This window comes from Malus sylvestris, chromosome 3 (genome assembly GCF_916048215.2).
Source record: "Malus sylvestris chromosome 3, drMalSylv7.2, whole genome shotgun sequence".
Taxonomy (NCBI): Eukaryota; Viridiplantae; Streptophyta; class Magnoliopsida; order Rosales; family Rosaceae; genus Malus; species Malus sylvestris.
In genome coordinates, this window is record NC_062262.1 from 3,131,332 (window position 1) to 3,152,876 (window position 21,545).

Genomic DNA, 21,545 nt, shown 5'->3' on the forward strand with positions numbered 1-21,545 from the left:
TGCGCATTCACTTGTCTCCATAGCTAAGTCACTTGACCCCAACGATGCCGTGGACACCCTCCTGATGGAGTGACTTTGACATAATCAAAGATCAAGGTCTTAACCACAAGACAACTATGATGCCTCAGGTCAAATGACTACTTTGCATTATCCCAACCATGAGTTCTCATGTGACATGGAATATGAGAACCCTTCGTTGATCGCGTTCAGTGAACTCATTCTCTATTGAGCACCTACCGTACTTGTCTTGATGTCACACACACCAATGACTCGAGACTAATCACTCTCCCTGAGAGAAGACATAGTACGTACTGATCTTGACGGACTGTCAACGCCCAATTGGCAATCCTATGATCAGGAACGTTTAGGATGTGTCTACGAAAGAATGGTCTCATGAATCTAACTTCATTAGATTACATTCTCCCAATCACATATTCCTTGGACTTTATCGTTTAAGCATATAACATTTATATGAGACGACTCAAACAATAATTTATGTCCTTTATATGTAAAACTAGATTAGTTTAACATGTGAAATGTCCGTAAAGTATCATCACATAGTTGGCTTTAGGGCACATTTCCAACAATCTCCCACTTGCACTAGAGCCAATCAGCTTGGTCATCTTGATGATACCTCTTCTGTAGTCATTTCATAAATGGCTGAATAGTAGGCCTAGACAGTGGACATCTATATGTGTTATCCATAGAAGCAACCTTGAGAATAACGACGTCACCATTATACATGATTCTCAATCATGTGGTTCAGTCTCTCATTTGTGTTCGGATCTTGATGAGACCTTGATTCTCAGGCTTAAGCTATCGCCCCATTAGTGTCATACACTTTCTGGTTGGAACCGAATAGAGAGTTCATAAATGAACTTTCCCATCCAAACAACATTGTTGTAAACTTCTATATGGCAATATATCTTGCATTCATAATGGAACACACTAAAGTCATTACTTTAATGTTTCCATCCAAATATCTCTTTAGTCATAATAAATAGATATCTGTTTATCTCTTCATTCATAATGAAGAAACATACAATGAAGGATTAGATTCATAATCTAATACATTTACGCTTCTATTACGTCACTTTGATTCTTCCTCGATCTTTGAGGAATTTATCCTTTAGTATTTCTTAAATACTTAAGGACTCACTTGACAGATGCCATGGTTCTGATCCTGGGCTTGCACTGATATCATCTTGTACCGTTCTAGGTACAACTCATATCAATGTTTTTCATACAATATGAAATACATAAATCACCTTTCTGCATATGCATAAAGGATTCAATTTACGCATTATTTCTTTGGGAGTCAAAGGGTACATTCCCTATGAGAAGGGCAACTTGCTAGTCTCACTAGAATCGTCCTTCTTATTGAAGTTTATCATCATATGAGAAACTTCCTAGCATCCATTGTCTATTATTAGGGATTGATATAATCCAATTATATCATGAAATATATCATTATAGATTTCCATCCCATGTACATAGACTATATCTCCCATATACATTCTATCTTCATATAATGTATTAAAGTCTTAACTTTAACGAAGAAGTATTCTTTTCATTTCCAAAAATTAATATATCATATATATTTAAATTTTTAGGAACATGATTAACTCCCACTAATCTTTTGTAAAACAAGTAAACAAAAGATTCATTTACATCTTTATGAGAAATCAAACGATTTGATCCTTTTCTCATAAAATGCAAATAGCTCCCACTAACTTGCTAAGATCCATGATGGATGGATCTCTACAACTTATATGTCTTGTGATTTATGGTTTTAGACATATATTATCAAGACTATCTTAATAATGGTTTCGGAAACCCATATTATGTCCAAACATTGAATCACCATTTAGTTGTAGCTAGCAATTTTCGAATTAATTGAAACCAAGACTATCTCAAAGATAGTTTCTTCAAAGTCAACCAATCTCTTTGATTGTAGTCACCTTAAGCTACCAATTAGCTATGAAGGTTTCATTATTTCGAGTCAAATGGTACTTTACCATTTCCTTGAGTATATATCGTATATGCACTCAATGTAGTCATAAGGATTTTCATTCTTATTTCTTTCGAATTAAGAGGTGCAACTCTATGACATAGTTATAAAGTTCAAAACCATTCAACTGAGACGGTTTATAAATCCTTATCGACTACCTTGGAGCTTGTGGTATAGGAACTAGGTTGTTATATTTGTTGATTACTTTCTTGTCTCTCAAAGAACCCATTCTTTGAGTTCTATCTCTCGTTCATTTGCTTTTAGGCAAATCACATTGTAGAATTACAATGAACTACCCAACAAAACAACATTTGTTAGTTGGTTTATAGAAGCGATATCCAAAAGTTATTTTAAGGATATCCAACAAGATTGTTATTAAACAAATATTGCTTATTAGCACACAACCCCAAATCTTAACATGCTTAAGATTTGTCTTTCTTTCCAACTACATCTTATGGAGTCATGAAAATATTGGAAGATCTTCTCATTGACAATCATATTGTTTTAGAAGTATATATCCTATATATGGGTAATAGATAACATCTAACGAACTAAATCTTATTCAAGTTCGTTCTTCTCCTAATGGAGAAATACATTATCTTATGATGCTATTTTCCTTGATATCTTTCAAGGAAACTCATCTAAAGTGTTACCTTTCCTTGGATCAAATCTAAGGAGGTAAATACTTTAGACGTCTTACTCATCAACTTACATTTCTTGAATTCTTTGAAACATTTTGCAAAGTATTCGGACTTGTGTTTATTCAAAATAAACTATAGTCCAACCGAGAGTGATCTTCGGTGAATGTTATCCAACATGAGTAGTATTATGTTTGTGGACATGTGCCACTAACATTTAAGTGAATTAACCTCAACAACTTTGTGATTCTTTCTTCTTTCCAAAAGAATAAAGATTCGAACATTTCGCCTCTATACAATTTTAACAAGAAGGTATTGGATCCGGATCTAACGATCCAAAGCGTCCATCTATGACCAACTCGTAATTTATGTTTTAGAGGTATCACAACTTTAGTTGCGATTAGTCACTACCTTGCAACCTTTTGGGTTTTAAGCATCATTATTTTCTAAACAGTTAACACTACCATATTATCTCTACTATAGAGATAATTAATTAGATTACCATAATCTAATCATTGATTAATAAAGAACATTGTTTTGTCAAACAAAACATTTATCCATTTCACATAGTGACGGAATTTAGTTCCTTAAAATTGGAATATAAAGACAATCTATGTTTTTCCAATTTCTTTGGTAGTTCATATGAGGAAGTAAGTACCATCTGCTTTCGCAGAGATCTACATTTGATTCACGCTTCGAATGTGAAGTACTTTCTCTTCTCTCATTAATCTTCTACTTCTTATTAGCCACACTTTTACAACGATTGTAAAACATAGTTACTAATACGGAATCATGCATTCAAGTAGAAGAACCAACTGTTTTGAACTATTCAAGAACAATTTACAACACCTTCGAAAGGTGTGTCCTTGACACTTGCAAGACATTTCTTGCAAATACCCCTTCCAATGTCCATCCTTTCATAAAGAAAGTTTGTTCCCTTGGAGTTATTTATCTTCTTTATTTGACTTTCACCTTTGACTACATTAGTCATGGTCCCTAAACTCCCACTATCTCTCTTGAAACCTTTTTCAATTGTGTTATACACATCAAACAATTTTGGAGAGTATGTGGTTATTTTTCACTATATAGTTTACAATAAACTTAGTGAATGATTAGGATAGGGAAACAAAGGTGAAGTCCTTGCCTAGTTTCCGTCTCGTTAAGTGGTTTATCACTTCAACACTCAATGATTCAAAATCATCATAAGTCCATGTTGATGGACTATTTTTGTCAACCAACCATTATGTTCTAAACATAATTACAAACTTTAAAGAGTTGTACAAGGCAACTCTTATTTCTTCACACAACAAATTGTAAGTGAAGAATCATGGCACATAAAGTGTCCATGCCTTTGTGCTTTCTTCTCAATTTCCTTGTTCATGTAACAAAGAAACAAGCACTAAGTGTTTGCATTGACTAAGGGTTGTTCAAAGCAACTCCTATTTCTTCATACAACAATTTGTAATTGAAGAATTATGACATTAAAAGTGTTGTCCTCTTTATGATAGACCTTTTCTAACATATTCTTCTAATGATACATTATCAATAGGAAGATTGTGAGGATGAGACTACTTTGGTACTTTTACAAGCCATTAAAGACAATCTATGGTTTTGTAGTACCAAGTCCGTAAACTAAACGTTCGGCTTTTATTTGTCAAGTGTTGGATAGCGTTTGCAAATATATTGGTAAACAAATACATAACGAATATAAATTGATTGATTTTATGCCATTTGATTCGGGTCTTTAAATCAAATAGCACCACCCACTATTTTTGGCAAATTCCATATCCCTCATTGGAATTCGAGAGTTTTGGATGAAACTCCTAGTAGGTTATGGGAGGCTCACTATTACCAAGCCCACCTCAGAATTATATCATGTTGGCTAGCATTAATAATAATGAGAGAGTACGCTTACTCATTTGCAACTAATGCAAGTACCCATCTTATTTGGCCTCTAGAGAGTGATGCCTCAGAATTATATCATGTTGGCGTCATTGCACTTAGTTAAGTCATTCCCACCATGCCTAGTTCGTGTAGGGGTTCAAGCATAGCCTCAGAATTATATCATGTTGGCTAAACTCGTTGCCTACCTCACTTCATCATGTATGTATATAGAACTCCTCCTGAGTGTAAGCACGCACTTTGTACTCCCCCATTATAGGGTGAAGCCGGTGTACGAGTCACAAACGATCAGAGCCTACCACGGTGGAAGGCCACGAAAGAGTGTTCAAAGCACTCTCCGCTTATCAACTTAATATTGGTTTGGTTGAGGGTTTTAGGTCTCACCACATATAAACATACATTTTAATCTCTATTAAAACAATTTTGGTCCTATTACAACTATTGGTCCATCTCATTGTTTTAGTTGTACATAATACTCCCACTATGCTTTTAAAACGATTTTTAAGCAAGAGTATATGATACTACTAACATAAACTTTGCATTCATTTGATGGACTATATATAGTTGCCTTAGGGCCTAAGGATGATTATGAACCTTTGTTTAGATTCAACACGAGCCTTGTGTTGAATCTCGGTCTAGGAATGAAGATTGATTTTAGTTACGCGTTTAATCACATTAAGGCGTGTTGTCTTAGGGGCGTTGAACCCAACTACTTCATTTTCATGCATATCAAATAAAGTAAGAAAGAAGTACTTCAAAGTAAAGGTGAGCTTATGCTCATTACAACATTTGCATAATACAAATTACTTTAAAGTAAAGAAGAGCTTAAGCCCTTTTACAACATTTGATCAAATCAAATTACAACCAAAATCTAATCTACACATTCCCATGGTTCAAACAAATTTGAAACGCCTTTCACATAGCTCAATTATATTAGGCTTAGGTTCATAATCACCCTTTAATTAATTAACACTTTAACTAATTAAATGAATGCAACATTTTCATTTGGTTTTTGTATCCATAAGATTGATTTAAATGGAGCTAAACAAAATGAAAATCCAATTCTCATTTAAAGAGACAAAACAATTTTGTTCTCATCCTATTTGGGCCATCTTGCAATTAACCTCAACTTTTGGGCCATATTGCAAATACAAAAACTTTTGGGGTCACTTTGTATAATACACAAAAGTCACTACTTCATGTAAATACAACTAGAACCCAAACTTTTAATAATGCAAAAACTTCATTAAAGGAACAAAACAATTTGTCCTTTAGCGTTTTTGGACCTAAACGTAAAAACGTAAACTTTTGGGCCAAAGTGCAAATACACAAAAGTATCAAAACTTTATGTAATTGCATAAAAGCCCCAAAAGTACTCCCTTTGAGGGAGTGGCCTGTTTTAGGGGAAGATAACATTGGTGTGTGTGTTGATTTGTGAGTTTTGTCAAAAGCATGCAAGTGTATGTGAAAGGATATGTTTATGAAATAATTCAATCACAATTATTTCAATCATCATTTATACAAATATCTAATACTTTAAATACATGATAAAACATTTAAAAACATATCACATATACTTTATGAAATAAATCAAAACTTTGAATCAAAACACCAAACCTTTTTGTTCTTGGCAAGAACATCAAGAACAATGAAGAACATCCATGAAAAACCCAAATTTTTTCATGAACCTTTTTCACCCAAAAACATTCCAAAACCATTCTTACTTAAGGGAAATAACATCTAACCAAACTAGGGTACTTAGGGGTTCCAAAGAACACATTAAAACACTTTTAACAAGTCAAACAAGAACCCAAAAATTCACCCTTTGATTTTGGCCGAATTTTCCCAAAAGCATGGCACCAAATTTTAGCTCCAATATTCATGCTCATATGAACAACATCTACAACATTTGAGATAGCAAATTTTCCAACAAAATTTACTTTCAAAGAAGCAAGAATAAAGCTTGTAACAATTACAACTTTTAGATCACAAACTTATGAACTACAAAACACAAAAGGATTCACCAACTACTAGACCTAGGCTCTGATACCACTTGAAGGAATTATTTTGAAAAACATGTTCATTTGAGCAACATCATATAGCATGCAATTTAACAATTAAAGGCGGAATCATGCTTGTATGTACTCAAAAACAAAACATGACCATGAAATTCAAAGCCTAGTAGATTGGTGAACCAATAATCAACTCAAAAACAAAGTGAGTTGATAAATTTACCTTTGTAGATTCCTCTTTGCATAAGCAAAGGCTAATCACCCAAAGAGATAGGGGCCTTCATTCCTTGCTTCTTAGATCCATGGATTTGGATGGAAGAATAGGTTCTCCAAGTTCCCAAAATTGAGAACCTCTAATTCTCGACACCAAGGTTCGATTGTAGAAGAAATGAGTGACCTTGGAGTAGTAGGATTGCTAGATGTACCCTCCAAGGTGTTGGCCTATTTAGAGAGAAAATAGAGAGACAATTCTCACCAATTTTCCCCCAAAATAAACCCTTAATATTTCCTTAATGAATTTTAGTTATAAAGTCATTTATATAGTCACTTCTTTAAGTGACCTAAACAACCAAAACCCTAATTCATTTCATCATGGCTGGCCATTTAGGGATGTTTGGGCTTTTGGGCTTTAATGAATCTTTATTCATTAAATTGTCATACAACTTAAGTTAATGGGCTTGACGTTCGAAGCCCATTGGGCCTTAAGGTCCAAAACTATCCCGAAGTCTTTAACGAACTTTTTCGTTTGATTAATTAACATATTAATTAATCCTTGCCATAAATAAATGATTAAACCATTTAATCATTCTTACTCATCTCCGTTTAATCTCCAATCTCCACCTTACACGGTGTGCGATCCTTTAGGTTCCTTTTAGCGAGGTAGTGGGCGATTAAAACCATTTTACATCGATTGTGAATTGAAACTATTTTCAATTCTCCCTTTAGTGATTACACACGTTTAGGGCTTCCACAAACCATGGTTGACGCCTAGCAGCATGTCATGGTTACCCAAGCTAATCAGAAGAGGTTAGAGAACCTATTCAGTTCGGGATTACAAATGCAATACGGTCTTTCTCTAATCTAATACTCTTGACCACATTGTTTGGTTTGATAGTTTATTTTCTCATGTCTACTATCCAATGTGTGTCTTGTGCTTATATGATTACCATGAATGTGATTCGGAACGCATTCCCTAATCTCATTCATACTCTGATCAGAGATTTAAATCATATCATAGAGTATTCTCCCTCAAACGGTTTGAAGGTTAGAGATCCCTTGTTGCGCATTCACTTGTCTCCATAGCTAAGTCACTTGACCCCAACGATGCCGTGGACACCCTCCTGATGGAGTGACTTTGACATAATCAAAGATCAAGGTCTTAACCACAAGACAACTATGATGCCTCAGGTCAAATGACTACTTTGCATTATCCCAACCATGAGTTCTCATGTGACATGGAATATGAGAACCCTTCGTTGATCGCGTTCAGTGAACTCATTCTCTATTGAGCACCTACCGTACTTGTCTTGATGTCACACACACCAATGACTCGAGACTAATCACTCTCCCTGAGAGAAGACATAGTACGTACTGATCTTGACGGACTGTCAACGCCCAATTGGCAATCCTATGATCAGGAACGTTTAGGATGTGTCTACGAAAGAATGGTCTCATGAATCTAACTTCATTAGATTACATTCTCCCAATCACATATTCCTTGGACTTTATCGTTTAAGCATATAACATTTATATGAGACGGCTCAAACAATAATTTATGCCCTTTATATGTAAAACTAGATTAGTTTAACATGTGAAATGTCCGTAAAGTATCATCACATGGTTGGCTTTAGGGCACATTTCCAACAGACTCCTCTGGACCGCCAATCACTATCACCACCGCCGAAATTCCCCCAAATCCCCAGAAACAAACACGAAGTTGAAGCAAACCCAAATTTCAATAGATCAAAATATGGAATTACAGTGCATAATGATTCAAAAATTACCTTAATTTACACAAAAAGCTTCAAGATCTAACAAGAATTACATATCCAAAGTAGGGAAATTTAGGGAAAAACCCACCGAGTGTAGTTCATCTTCTCGTAAAACCGAATCGAGAAAGGCGAGAGCGACAGATTCACCTTGTCCTTTCCCCACCGAATCGAGAAAAGCGAGAGCGACAGATTCACCGCGGCCATGAGGACGAGATGGTGATGGTGATGTTCCTCGCGCAGGGAGATGGGTGCATGCGATGGGTGCTTGCGTGCTGCGGTGCAGAGAAGAGAGATGAAGGAGATATGAGAGAGAGAGCCGAGAGGGAGACATAAGAAAAAGAAAAGAAAACAGAAAGAAGAAGAAAAGAAGAAGGGAGTCACGTGGGAACAGAGAGAGAAAAGAAAAGAGTGGAGGGGGGCTGCCACGTGGCCACTTCAGAAAGAAAGGGATCCAATGTTTTGGATCTTGATTAGGTAGTCAAAGAGGACCAATTTGATATATTAAAATGTTTAGGGGATAATTACACAAATATATCTTTATAAATGGGGGTGGGTGTTACATATTGCCCTAAAAAACTCCAAGTAATTACAACATCGTATTAGAATTGTAATTGATCCTTGTTAGATTTGGTTTAGAAATTCTATGTAATTTAGTGATTGTTTCATATTAGGTTTAGATTTGAATTTTTTACTCCATTTAGATTTTAAAGGATTATAATAGATTTAAAAATTTATGAATTTTGATGAAGTTTAATAATTTTTAAAACTTTTATGTAAAATTTTAAGTGAATTCCTTCAAATTTTCAGGGAACGATTTGAGAATGTTTAAAATATTATGTGAAATATTTCTAATTTTTTCGAGTTTCCCAACTTTTTTAAAAATATCTTCGAATCAATTTCTAAATGAATACATTTGGAATGTATGAATTTCTTAAAAATCATGATCGAATACCCCTTAAACTTTAAAGAATCACTTAAAATCTTGATTAAATGCCCTTAGATTTTTAGGGAGAATTAAAATGTTTATAAGCCCCAATTGGATGTACCGCTTAATTTAACTAATTGACACAACACAACAAAACCAGTTAAGATTACAAATTAACACAAAAGACGACTTGATGCGAGGTCATATCTAAAAAACTTGCCGCAATAAGCCCCAATTGGTGTGTTTAAACTTCTTTCATTAATTACTACATATTTTCTACACTCACAATGTTTGTCAGCTCGCTATATAATCAACTTGATAATGTTAAATCCATCATGCAATGCATTTCCTTCCAATTTTTTGTGATAAACTAATAGATAATTGACTAAATAAACATCTTGCAAAGTTTCAATAAAAATTTCCAAGTTTTTCTTACAATTTCCGTGGTTTCCATGTAATTTTTATCGATATTGATATTATCCCGATATTTCCATCGATATTTCCGTGTTTTCGGACTACCGATATTTCCGATATTACCGATATTTTCTTCCTTGATCATAATTAGGGTGAGTAATTCTATTCATTGACAAGATTAGAGTTTTGTGGTATAAGTTGTAAATATGTTGGAATAATTGGTTACATATTTGTCTACATGGTAATCTATTCGAAATTTGGGTGTTATTTGAATATTTAATATTAGATAGGATTTTGTTTGGACAATAAGAGTTTCAAAGGCCTATCTCTAAAAAAACCCTAGAAATTATTATATTACTTTAGTCTAAAGTAGGAGGGAAATTGGCACTATTCATGTGAATAGTGTTTTGGACCACATTTCAGTTTATTTACAATATTGCCACTCGAATGCTTTTTCCCACCTTTCTCTTTATTTACAAAAAAACCCCTCCGGCTTCAGGCCCAATTTGTAGCCTTTGGGCTGCATCTCAGGTTTGACTCGGGGAGAGAGAGGGGATGGGGACATAAGGGCTGACAAATTGGAGAGAGGAGACAACTGGGTGTGGCTGTGGCTGTGGCTGTGGCGAGAGGAGAGGAGGGGCACAGAGGGACTGACAGATTGGAGAGAGATGGGAGCTACGGGTGATCTTGATGCCGCGTGTTGATAATCGTGGAAAGGTAGGGGTGCGATGGTCGCTTTAGTCTGTAGGGTTTCGAACGGATTGGGTGGGTTAGGGAGACTTTCATTTCCTTTCTTTCTGTGAGCTGCAGAGGAACTCGGTGAGACCGTGCCGTCAGGAGAGAGAGCAGGAGGGAGAGAGAGGGATTTGGTGAGGGGAAGGCATGCGGCTTGCAGAGAGGAGGATGAGAGAGGGGGAGGGAGGGAGGAAGGAAGAGAGAGAGATAGGGATTTGGTGAGGGGAAGGCATACCGCTTGTAGGTAGACAGAGTCACAGGGGTGTACCATTCAAGGGAGAGAGAGAGAGAGAGGAGATTGAGTGGTGGCATCACTCTCACTACCTGCACTCCTGAGGCCGGCTACGAGAGAGATGACATATGAGAGGAGAGAAAGAAAGAGAGAGAGAGCGCGCAGAGACAGGAAGGCCTGAGATTGAGGACAAATGCCATGGTTGCACAGAATGACTGAGATTTGAAGCCCATGACAGCCTCAGCTGATTGAAAGGGTGATAAGTCGTTTTCAAATCTTTTGTGCTTTAGGATTAGGTTTACAAACTCTATTCATATCATGCAGCTTCAGATTCGAAATATGAGTTTTGCATAGTAAAGGCCTTCATTCAAATATGAGTTTTGCATAGCACTATAAACATTATATGTAGTTAAAGAATTGCTATTTTGATTGGTAGCTCTATTGATTTTTGTTAAGTTGATTTGAATTTATACCGAATTTACTTAATTTTTAGTACAATTATTTGCTTTCTGGTTTTTAATTTAAAGACTAGGAGTTTGAATGGTGTAGTGGAGGTTGAAGTTGTTTCCCACATTTTTGTTATGAATTCTCAATGTTTGATGAATTCGGGAAATCAATTTTGTTATCTCTTATGCAGTTATGATCGTATGAGTTGGAATTTAGATTTTCACACACATGTAAACTGAAAAAATAAAATAGATTTCGTAATTTGAAGTTAGCCGACCCCACATGATGGGAAAAGGCTTAAGAAGAAGAAGTTAGCTCTAAACTATAGAAGCATGGAAGTTTATGTGGACCTTAGATTGTTTTGAAAAATAATTGATTGATTCAAGAAAGCAAAGACCTTGGAACCTTAACTGTCTCATTGTAATCCTTCACCAAGTTCTGGTAATTTATGTTCTATTTTTTCTGTCATCTGAAACTGAATTGCATTTGGGTGTTTGTCTTTGATGCTATTTTTTGGATGTAGGTAACTAGATTCTTATTCTCTAGGAATTGTAATCGTTTGTTCAATCTCAATATTTTACCAATATTCTCACGATGTCCTTTGTTTTTAATCTATAATTTATTTTGTCCAATTCATGAAATTTCCTTCTTTTTTTTTGACGATTTAAATAAATAAGAGCAATTTAATTATCCGGTTTGGAGGGTTTTGATCTAATTGCAGTATTTATCTGTTATCTGTAGGTTTGTGAACGTCTGTGAATAACAGTTGATGAAAAAGTTGCAGTTTCGGAAATGACTGTCAGCAATCAAGATGTGAAAAAGAAGGTTCCTTGTTCTTATTTTTGTTCCCAAGTTCTTCTTCTTTTCTATTTTGTGGATAAAAAAAAAGGATCTTTCGGCAAACAGAATGGTGTTTTTTTTATCAGATTTTGGTAATTAATTGGATTTTGTGTTTACCTTTTCGTTTCAGTCTTTTATTCATAAAATCTTCACCACAAAGGAGAAAGAAGGAAGCGGCTCTTCGGATTTCTCAGGTGAGTCTCTAATGGTTGACTGCAACTGAATATCCTTCTTCCTTTCTTCTTTATTTGAAACAGTGATAACTCAGTCAACTATGAGTAGATGTATAGCGGCCTGCTTCACTGCTCACTTGGTAAAGTTTTTTGGTCACATAAAGGTGCTGGAGTTGGGAACTTTTTGGATCTTAAATCATTGGTTGCCTAACATTCTCTATATCGAAAGGCATCATTTTTGTTACCACATTTTATATATTTTAGACAATGAACTTGAGTGCAGTGGACTATGAGTCAGTGAACAGGGAGTTACTAATTTTGTTGTATGAGATTTGGTTAAATGTCTAATACACATAATTGCTGAGGTTTGTTTACATTGGTGGTAAATTCTTGCTTTCTTTTCAATTTTGTTTTATTATAATTCGTCTTGGTTTATGGATCTTGCAGTGCTTACGTGAAATGGCTATATTTCAATGTTTGTGAGATGTCGAATTGTGTGTTTGTGGCTTAGTGAGAGTTCTGTTTAGATTGTGTAGAAAATGTGGGCTTCGAAGTGTAACCCAATTAGCAATTTGGAGTGATTGAGGAGAAGTATTCTGAGCTGCAGTAGGACTCGGTGAGACCATGCCGACAGGAGAGAGCGAGCGAGCAGAGAGAGAAGAGGGAGGGAGGGAGGGAGAGAGATTGGGATTTGGTGAGAGGAAGAGAAATGAGGGCTGTGACTTTTGACTCGGGGAGAGATGACTGTGCTTGTTGCTTCGGTCAGAGCATTGTTGGGGGAGGAGGACAGAGGGACTGACAGATTGGAGAGAGATGGGAGGTAGGGGTTTTGACTCAGTGAGATTGTGAGGGAGAGGGGGATGGCAGAGACAGATGAGAGGGAGCTGGGCGTTGGAATTGCAGAGAGAGAAAGAGAACTCAGAAGATAATTGTTTTGTTGAGAGCTGACAAGAAAAGGGGAGAAACAACGGCAAAGTGACAGAATCTGAGAATCTGAAGAAAAAATGATTAGTGGGGTTTTAGCTTCTGGCACTTTCTTCCCTGCTTTCTAAACAGATTTTTCTCAACACACCCCTTCGAGCTCTGGAAGTGTTTGCTCAAATTGGAGCTCAAAAGCGTCATATTTTATGGAACAAATGGTCTCAAAGAAGCAGATTACACTGCGCAGTAGCAGCGCAGGACCCGGTGGGCCTGGGTTTGGTATTGTTCATACCTCTGTTTCTTCAATTTTTTTAATTTCTTTTATATGCAATTTCTGTGCTTGCTGTTGAAATGAATATGGTGGTGGAAACTGTTGTTTTATATGAATTGGGTTTTTCACTACATTAATAAAGATCAAATCTTTGTGGTTCTTTGTTGTTTATCTCAACCTTGCTTCGCCCGCAGCCGCTTGAAGATGACGTGGTCCTTATCGTCGGTCACTTCCGCGACAGTTCTGAACAAAGGATTCGGTTCCCAAGCTCCGACGATTGTGTCTGTGGCAAAGAGAATTTAGGAAGAGTGGAAGATCCAAGAAGGTTTTGCTAGGCGAGTTCTTTTGTTTTTTATTTTGAATTTCCTTTAAATAACTGTTTGAATTAATGATAATGAAGTTTTCCCATACTTAGGGCTGGTTTGGTATTGCTGTGCTTTTAAAAAAAATTAATGTGAGAATAAACGGCTGTGAAATAAATCAGCAGAGCGTTTGGTAAACTTTTTTTTAAAAGTGCTTTTGGAAAAAAAAAAGTCTGATAGTGGGTCTTTTCATTAAAGGAGCACTGTAGTTCTGTGTGCTTTGAAAAAAAGCCAGTTTTCCAAAGCTGCAAATAGCAGCTTCAACTTTTTCCTTTGATTTCAGCTTATTCTCACAGCAGCTTCCAAAATAAGTTTTTTTTTTTGTTTACCAAACACCTAAAACTCTCACAGCTTTTTTTCATGGGTGTTTTTTTTTAAGCACCTCACTCCCAAACCATCCCTTAGCCTATTCATTTTTATCAAATATTTTGCACCAACTATTTCATGATGCTGACTGATGTAATTAATTTGGTTTTGTACTGAAAGTTGGAGTTGAGAATCTATGGAATATAATTGTTGGATTGGTGTTTGTACTATAGAAACTTAGGTGTGCTTACCCCCTTTTCATAGTCATCCACAGTTACGATATTTCTTAGAGCTTATGAGACGCCGTTCAAGTCGGACCACTGGTGAATGCCTAAACTTTTGTGCTTAAATGGATTCATCAACTCAATATTGTCGTTAATTTTTGTTGAGTCCATTTTCCCTGCAGCTGTTCTCTTAGGATTTTAAGCTTAGTCGTTCAGGCATGACACATTTTCAGTGGGAAGTCATAAGCATAATTCTTTTTTTTTAAAATTAGACTCAAAGATTTTTATGTGCATTATTCTTCCGTTTTATGAATTTAATTGGCTGCCTTAATGATGTTGTTGATGAATCTTCACGAAAGTCCGTTTTTCTTTTAATCATTGACTATTTTTGTTTTCTAGTATTAGCTAATCCAGATTGGATGAAACTCTGTAAGTTGACTATATATTAGTATGCGTTCAAATTCTGGATATCAAAATACAATTGTCTCCAGTAATACTAAATTTCGTTATCGTTATGGTGTATAGATCAAGTGGATTAATTATAGCTACGTGGGGTGCTTCAGAGTGTAAGGGCTGGTTTGGTATTGCTGTGCTTTGAGAAAAAACTGCTGTGAGAATAAGCGGTTGTGCTGTAAGAATAAGCGGTTGTGAAATAAATCAGCAGAGTGTTTGGTAAACATTTTCGTAAAAGTGATTTTGGAAAAAAAAGCAGTCTGATAGTGGGTCTTTTCATTAAAGGAGCATTGTAGCTTCGTGTGTTTTGAAAAAAAAGTCATTTTTCCAAAGCTGCAAATAACAGCTTCAGCTTTTTCCTTTGATTTCAGTTTATTCTCACAACAGCTTCCAAAATAAGCATTTTTTTTTTAGTTTATAAAACACCTAAAACCCTCACAGCTTTTTTTCATGTGTACTTTTTTTAAGTACCTCACTTCCGAACCATTCATAAGGCATGTGGATAACTTTTCAGTGGTTGAATGGTGTTCTTCAAAATGTTTTGATTAATTTTCTTGAAGTTCAGTTGCTAGCTAGTTTTTTTTTTTTAGGGATGATAGTGTTCTCATTCCCTTAATCTTATTAAAATAAAAACAGAAATACAAACAATGGTGCGGATGCAAATTTCTGCCTTCTTCTTGGACGAAAATGCACCTGCAAAACAATTGACACCTTAGGTTAAGGCCAAGAGCGTCATGCGCCCATGATGAATGGGGGGGCTTTGGTCAAAGAACCTCCGATGCCAAAGTTAGAATTTGAGGGAAAACGTATTTGGAGAAATTTGGAGAATTTCAGAAGAGAATTAGATTTAGGTTGTTTGAGAAAATGAGGGGCTATATATAGGGGTGTGGCCGGCTTTATTAGGAAATTTGGGATCAGACACATATGGTTGATTTGTGGGATTGATTGCAAGATATTATGTGAAATAATATCTTGCAATTAATTTGGTAATTAATCAATTAATCCCAATTTGAAAAGAATAATTGAGAGTTACCTTGTGGGCAATGATTTGATGAGAAGTGATGAGAGAGTTTTAAAAGAATATCATTTTGATCACCTTTGAGCTCGATTGAGTTATTATTGTTTGTTACATGTGTGAGAATCCTGGTGTGCCTTAAGGGTAATTTTATCTTTTTAACTCAAAAGCTCATGTGTCGCCTCCATATTTTTCTTGATTATTTTTTGTTCCACAAAGGGCAATACAAAGCCAAGCCTTCTTGAGGAAAAAAAAAAACGTAAAACCAAAAATCAACCCCACATACAAAGAAAACATATGATGAAAATCATTTGAAACGAGGGATGGTAGAAGCAGAAAGATCATGAATATAAGCAAAAATTTCACATGAAAGAACGTTCACCATAAGTAATGTGCATCATGATTTGCACGAAAGTTAGCTACATGCAGTTGCTAGCTAGTACAGTAGTAGCTATATCACTCAACTTTTATTTTATGTTTTTATTATTTATTAGCTGTACCAACAGTTATATGAATTTGAAACATTTGTCAACATTAAGACAGAGTATTTAGAGTTAATGAAGAATTTGGTACAAAACCGAGTGTAATGATGTTCTAAGATTTATACAGTTAATAAGACTTTACTGTTTTTGTTTGTTGTAAGAAAAAGACTATTATTAAATCAAGTGCTTGTTTAATAGCAAAAATATTAGAGACTACTGAAAGAACAAAAAGAGTATATACACTTGTCTTGTCACTGTCATATTCTTGTGGAGTTCATGTGCGATATTAATTTATAAGTACAACATTGGTTGTAACTTGTAACTAATTTGATCATAATGGAAAACCTAACTTATTTAGTTCCCTCTTCAGATCTGACTTATAAATAATAAATAAAAAAGAAAACTAGTGAAAAAGGTTTGAAATTTTTTAATTTTAACGTTAAGGACAAAATAAATGGTAAAATGAATAGTACTAGAATTGATTTTTTAATATAAAAATGTGGTTTTTCGTTAAAGTGAATAGTACCGAAAACTTTTCGCTAAAAAAAAAAAAAGAAGAAATGTACGATCTCATGTAATTGGTACCGGGTAGGCATGCGTGGACCTGTAATACAAGTCAAGAAAAATATTAAAGGGGATCCTATCTTCTATAAGTAGCATGGTAATCGATAAATAGTTCTACCTTCGCTGTTTCATTGGGTTTCCATCCCAAAAACTTAAAACTTCTATCACACAATATTCTCTCAAAAATGCCGCCGGTAAGCCTTTTCATATATATATATATATATATTCTACTACTCTTGCATCTTGTTGCAGTTATATACATTTTATACATTTTTTCTTTTAATCCAACTGAAACTAATTAATAAGGCGAGAAGGTTTTCTTAAATTAGCTGACATTAATTAAATGTATAAATTGATCATATTGTTTACACATCTTTTGTACAAATTGATGGTGCAGCAAATGAAGATCGTTGTGAAGGTGCCAATGCACTGTGACAAATGCAGAAGAAAGGCCTTGAAGATTGCAGCTCGTGCACAGGGTATGTGCCTTATGATATTATCATGATTCAAATTTTCTTTCAACGATTTCATTGTTAATTATAGTTGGCATGGTTATTAAAGAGTATCATAATTAATGAAAGCAGGTGTTAGTAAAGTGTCGATAGAAGGAGAAAACAAAGATCTTGTGGAGGTGATCGGGGATGATGTAGACTCGGTTTGCTTGACGAGGTCATTGAGGAAAAAGCTCGGCTGTTCCTGCACCATAGTCAAAGTTGAAGAAGTGAAGCCGGCAGTTAAAACTGAGGAAAAGTCAACTCCAGCTCCTTCAGCAAGCTGTGTTCAATACTGTTGCACTCCCCAGTTTCGTCCAATGTACTGTGAACTGGTTCATGAATATCCAGAACCAACCACTTGCTCCATAATGTAATTGCGTATGACATGAATTAGTTGAACTTGATTATGATCATTTTCATTTTCTCTTTTCCCTTGTAGATGCATGGATCTAAAGTTGATAAGAAATATTTATATCAATTGCTTCTCTCTTTGAAATTTTGTTTGTGTTTCTGCTTGTGCCTTTTTCATGCGTTTCCTAACCTATATGGAATTGCTCAGGTACTACGAAACATTTCTGATCATAAGTGCTTTTACAAGAAACACTTTTATCACAAACATAACAAGTTTGTAATCCAAAGAGACCATTTATATAAGTTGCCTTTAATTATGTACTTGTACTGATCCATACTAATTTTTGACCAATAAATGGGTGAAAGTGTGATTATATAGCAGCATGTGTGGATGCATGGTTAATCAGGGTGTCAACACACTTAAAACTATCTCTATTTCTTGATTACTCTACAAAATGGGTCCTGTCCACCTAAGCTTTCTCCGCGTGTGGCTGGCTGTTAACCACAAGGTCGAAGTTTCAACCAATCTTCTAGGGGTGCGTTTCTTTTATTTTTCTATAAAAAATGAGTTATTCCATTGATCAAGCAGAAAAAATACAATCTAGTCTGTTGTGGGTGTTGTCTAGCTTTACGAGTGATATGGACTTGCTTGTTGCAGTGACTTTTGTGGGCTTGAGTATAGATCAGTGGTGGCTGAGCAGGCCATCTACTTTATTTAATGTATACGCAAGATTCTTTTTAAATTAAGAAATTGATCATTGGAGATGATGCACCCATATTATTGTTTTGTTTCATCATCATACGAGGAAAAGAAAAAGGATAGGGAAGATCACAGAATTGAACTGACTAGGTAGAATACTAAAGAAGAAGGCTCGAAAGTTATGACCCCAACTCAATAATGAAATAGGGAGTAATTTCACCACAAGAGTAGAAACGTGGTGATGACACAACTTTATTATATCCAAGGGATGATTTCGTTTTGCTTTTGATTTTGGGACTGAAGGTTTCATTGCGAAAAAACCATTGGAGGCAACTTAATTTTATGTACATTACACATACAAAAACTTATTACTTGCCACATCAGATAATGAATCATTGTAGTCTAAAACTGTATAGGTGGTCCAGTGGTTGGAGACGAATTCTAGACACGTATTTTACACAACATATGTCCTGAGTTCGATTCATAGAGTTGGGTGAATCACAAGATGGTGGCCAGGAGAGACTAAAATGACTATGTAAATCTTCTCGGCCCCCGAAAGAGTAAACTGCTGTGACAAAGCCACCGACTGGTCATCTTTTAAAAAAATGAAATAAAATTGTCGTTTCTCTAACATTTTTCTATTATAAAATATTAAACTTTTTTTTTGAACTGGGTAAAAGCTTAAACTTAATTTCAAATTCGACTTTCAATTTGTGTAACATTATTCTCCCTATACATACTTTTCGGGGAATTCATCGAAAGATGGCCAAATTAATCTACACCATGTACTACTCTTGTGGCCTCAAAGTGAGGACACAAGTCAATGTGACGATGTTGAGACACAAATCTATGTGACGATGTTGAGACACAAGTCAATGTGACGATGTTGAGCCAAAAAACAACGCAGAGAAATTTTGGCCGGATTGTACCACAAGCCAATATAGTTCAATCATAGGCACCCGATCCACATGTCAAGTAAGCTACTGCTTAATTGATCTTATCTCTTTAGTGACAAATCAAACATTGAAGTATATATTATAGGAAAACAATTTTTATGCTATCTCCAATTAAACAACCAAATGTTAAACTAAATTATACGTAGGGTTTTTATCACGATTTGATCTTTGAAATTGGACCTTCCAATCAAAATGATTTTTGAAATTTGTTTGTACCATACTTGACCAATCTCGAAACTACTGAACATCGGTCAACGTTATACCGTCAAGGATCCAGAAGAGTTTCCCTCCAACCAAGAGACCAATCACAGTGCGACACGTGTCGACATCAGAAGCCAATCATAGCGCGACGCGTGTCAACATCAGAAGTCAATCACAACACGACACGTGTCAATGTCAGAACAAAGCTAGAAACTCTCTTCTATAAAAGGAGATCATTCTCCCACAATATTTCCTAATGTCATTTGTATTAAATCATTCACTAGTACTCACTAAAGGAGAGTTTGAACATATGTACTTGTGTAAACCCTTCACAATTAATGAGAACTCCTTTACTCCGTGGACGTATCCAATCTGGGTGAACCACGTACATCTTGTGTTTGCTTCCCTGTCTCTATCCATTTACATACTTATCCACACTAGTGACCGGAGCAATCTAGCGAATGTCACAAACTTAACATTTTCTGTTGTACCAAAGTCCCCACTGATTTTGTGAATCAACAATTAAAAATCCATCAATTTGATCCCTAAAAATGGACCGCAAAGCAATTTGATCATTCTGTTTCATCTTCATTAAATTCTCTGTTAATATGCTAATGTGACAAACAAGTGGGTCACATGGATACAATCATATGGTGCCACGTGGATTAATCATAAAACCAATTTTTGTATCTTCTAAGGTGGGGATCCTACTTTTAACTCTAATGGCATGTTTACGTAAGGGTAATCGGAATAAAAAAAAGGAATTGAATTTCGATTACGGAGTATTCCGGTGTTTACTAAATATTAAGGAATAAAAAAAGTGGTAGAGCCCACACGAAACAAGGAATCCAATTCCTGAAATTGGAGGAACCGGATTCCCTAGTTTTGTGAGGTATTTGAATTCCCTGAGGGCAAGGGAATCGCGAATGCATCTTTTATTCCAATTATGCCCTCACTTGTTTCTTATTATCCCAACATTGCCCTTCATTTGACATTTATTATATCATTTTTAATAAATAAATAAAACCTATTTATATATTTTTATATAGATAATTTTATTATATAAATTTAATTAAGAATTTAATTTAATTAATTAGTATGAAAATAATTTATTTATGTAAGGGCAATTTAGTCATCAACTTAGTTTTCATTCCGATTAAAGTGAATTAGTAAACAACTTATATAGACTCAACATCATTCTTGTCATCTTTTAATAAATAAATAAAACCTATTAATACATGCTTATATAGACGAATTTTATTATATAAATTTAATTAAGAATTTAATTTAATTAATTAGTATGAAAATAATTTATTTATGTAAGGGTAATATAGTAATCAACCTAGTTTTCATTCCGATTGAAATGAATTAGTAAACAACTTATATGGACTTAAACATCATTCCTACTCTGATTCCTGACAGTTTTAGTAAACAACTTCAACAGGAATCAGAATCTGATTTCACCTCATTTCAATTCCTCCTCAATCCAATTCTCTCTCAATCCAATTCCTCTCAATTTGATTACGGATTAGTAAACGCGCCATAAAGTTAATATGTGCACGTCATGAGCACCTTGCTTTTTAATGTTATATAGAATTGTCTATAACTATTGAGCCCAAAGCTAAACATGACTTTGCATTTGACTCCAAAGTACTGAACAACTCATATAAGCACTAAATCTCGAATATCCTTGATCATGAGATGTATAATATTTGTCACAATAAATTAAGTGAGACCTATTCAAGATTAATATTTTGTTAGTGAATGCAAAACCTGTTGTCAATCTTAATTAAGTGATGGATTGTAATTCCCTCTATTTTGAATTCAAACCCTCTCTATTTTTGGTGTAGAATAATATAAAATATCGTTTGTAATAGTTTGTGTAATAATCAATCCAAAAAAAATGGCGTAATTTAAAGGCTTTC

At 35.0% G+C, this 21,545-nt stretch overlaps 1 protein-coding gene and 2 long non-coding RNA genes across 5 annotated transcripts; 2 read left to right on the forward strand and 1 right to left on the reverse strand.

The window, feature by feature from the left end:
- Positions 1-8,538: 8,538 nt before the first annotated feature.
- On the reverse strand, positions 8,539-8,893 carry LOC126615007 (uncharacterized). Its single transcript, XR_007620610.1, has 2 exons — positions 8,750-8,893; positions 8,539-8,701 (listed from the first exon to the last, which is right to left on the reverse strand). It is a non-coding gene; the product is annotated as an uncharacterized LOC126615007 (long non-coding RNA).
- Positions 8,894-10,491: 1,598 nt separating this feature from the next.
- LOC126615005 (uncharacterized) lies at positions 10,492-13,926 on the forward strand. Of its 3 annotated transcripts, none has more exons than XR_007620604.1 (5): positions 10,492-11,116; positions 12,049-12,132; positions 12,278-12,341; positions 12,768-13,520; positions 13,707-13,926. It is a non-coding gene; the product is annotated as an uncharacterized LOC126615005 (long non-coding RNA). The 3 variants fall into 3 exon arrangements; XR_007620606.1 differs by lacking the exon at positions 10,492-11,116 and adding an exon at positions 11,229-11,830; XR_007620605.1 differs by lacking the exon at positions 10,492-11,116 and adding an exon at positions 11,230-11,748.
- A 3,030-nt stretch (positions 13,927-16,956) lies between these two features.
- LOC126614999 (heavy metal-associated isoprenylated plant protein 47-like) lies at positions 16,957-17,908 on the forward strand. Its single transcript, XM_050282721.1, has 3 exons — positions 16,957-17,112; positions 17,316-17,397; positions 17,503-17,908. The coding sequence occupies exons 1-3, from the start codon at positions 17,104-17,106 to the stop codon at positions 17,784-17,786; spliced, it is 375 nt and encodes a 124-aa protein (XP_050138678.1). The 5' UTR covers positions 16,957-17,103; the 3' UTR covers positions 17,787-17,908.
- Positions 17,909-21,545: the final 3,637 nt, after the last annotated feature.

Bases quoted from the DNA above. Each gene is read 5' to 3' on its own strand.
- LOC126614999 (XM_050282721.1), top strand. The intron at 17,398-17,502 runs GTATGTGCCTTA...TAATGAAAGCAG, and splicing joins GATTGCAGCTCGTGCACAGG to GTGTTAGTAAAGTGTCGATA.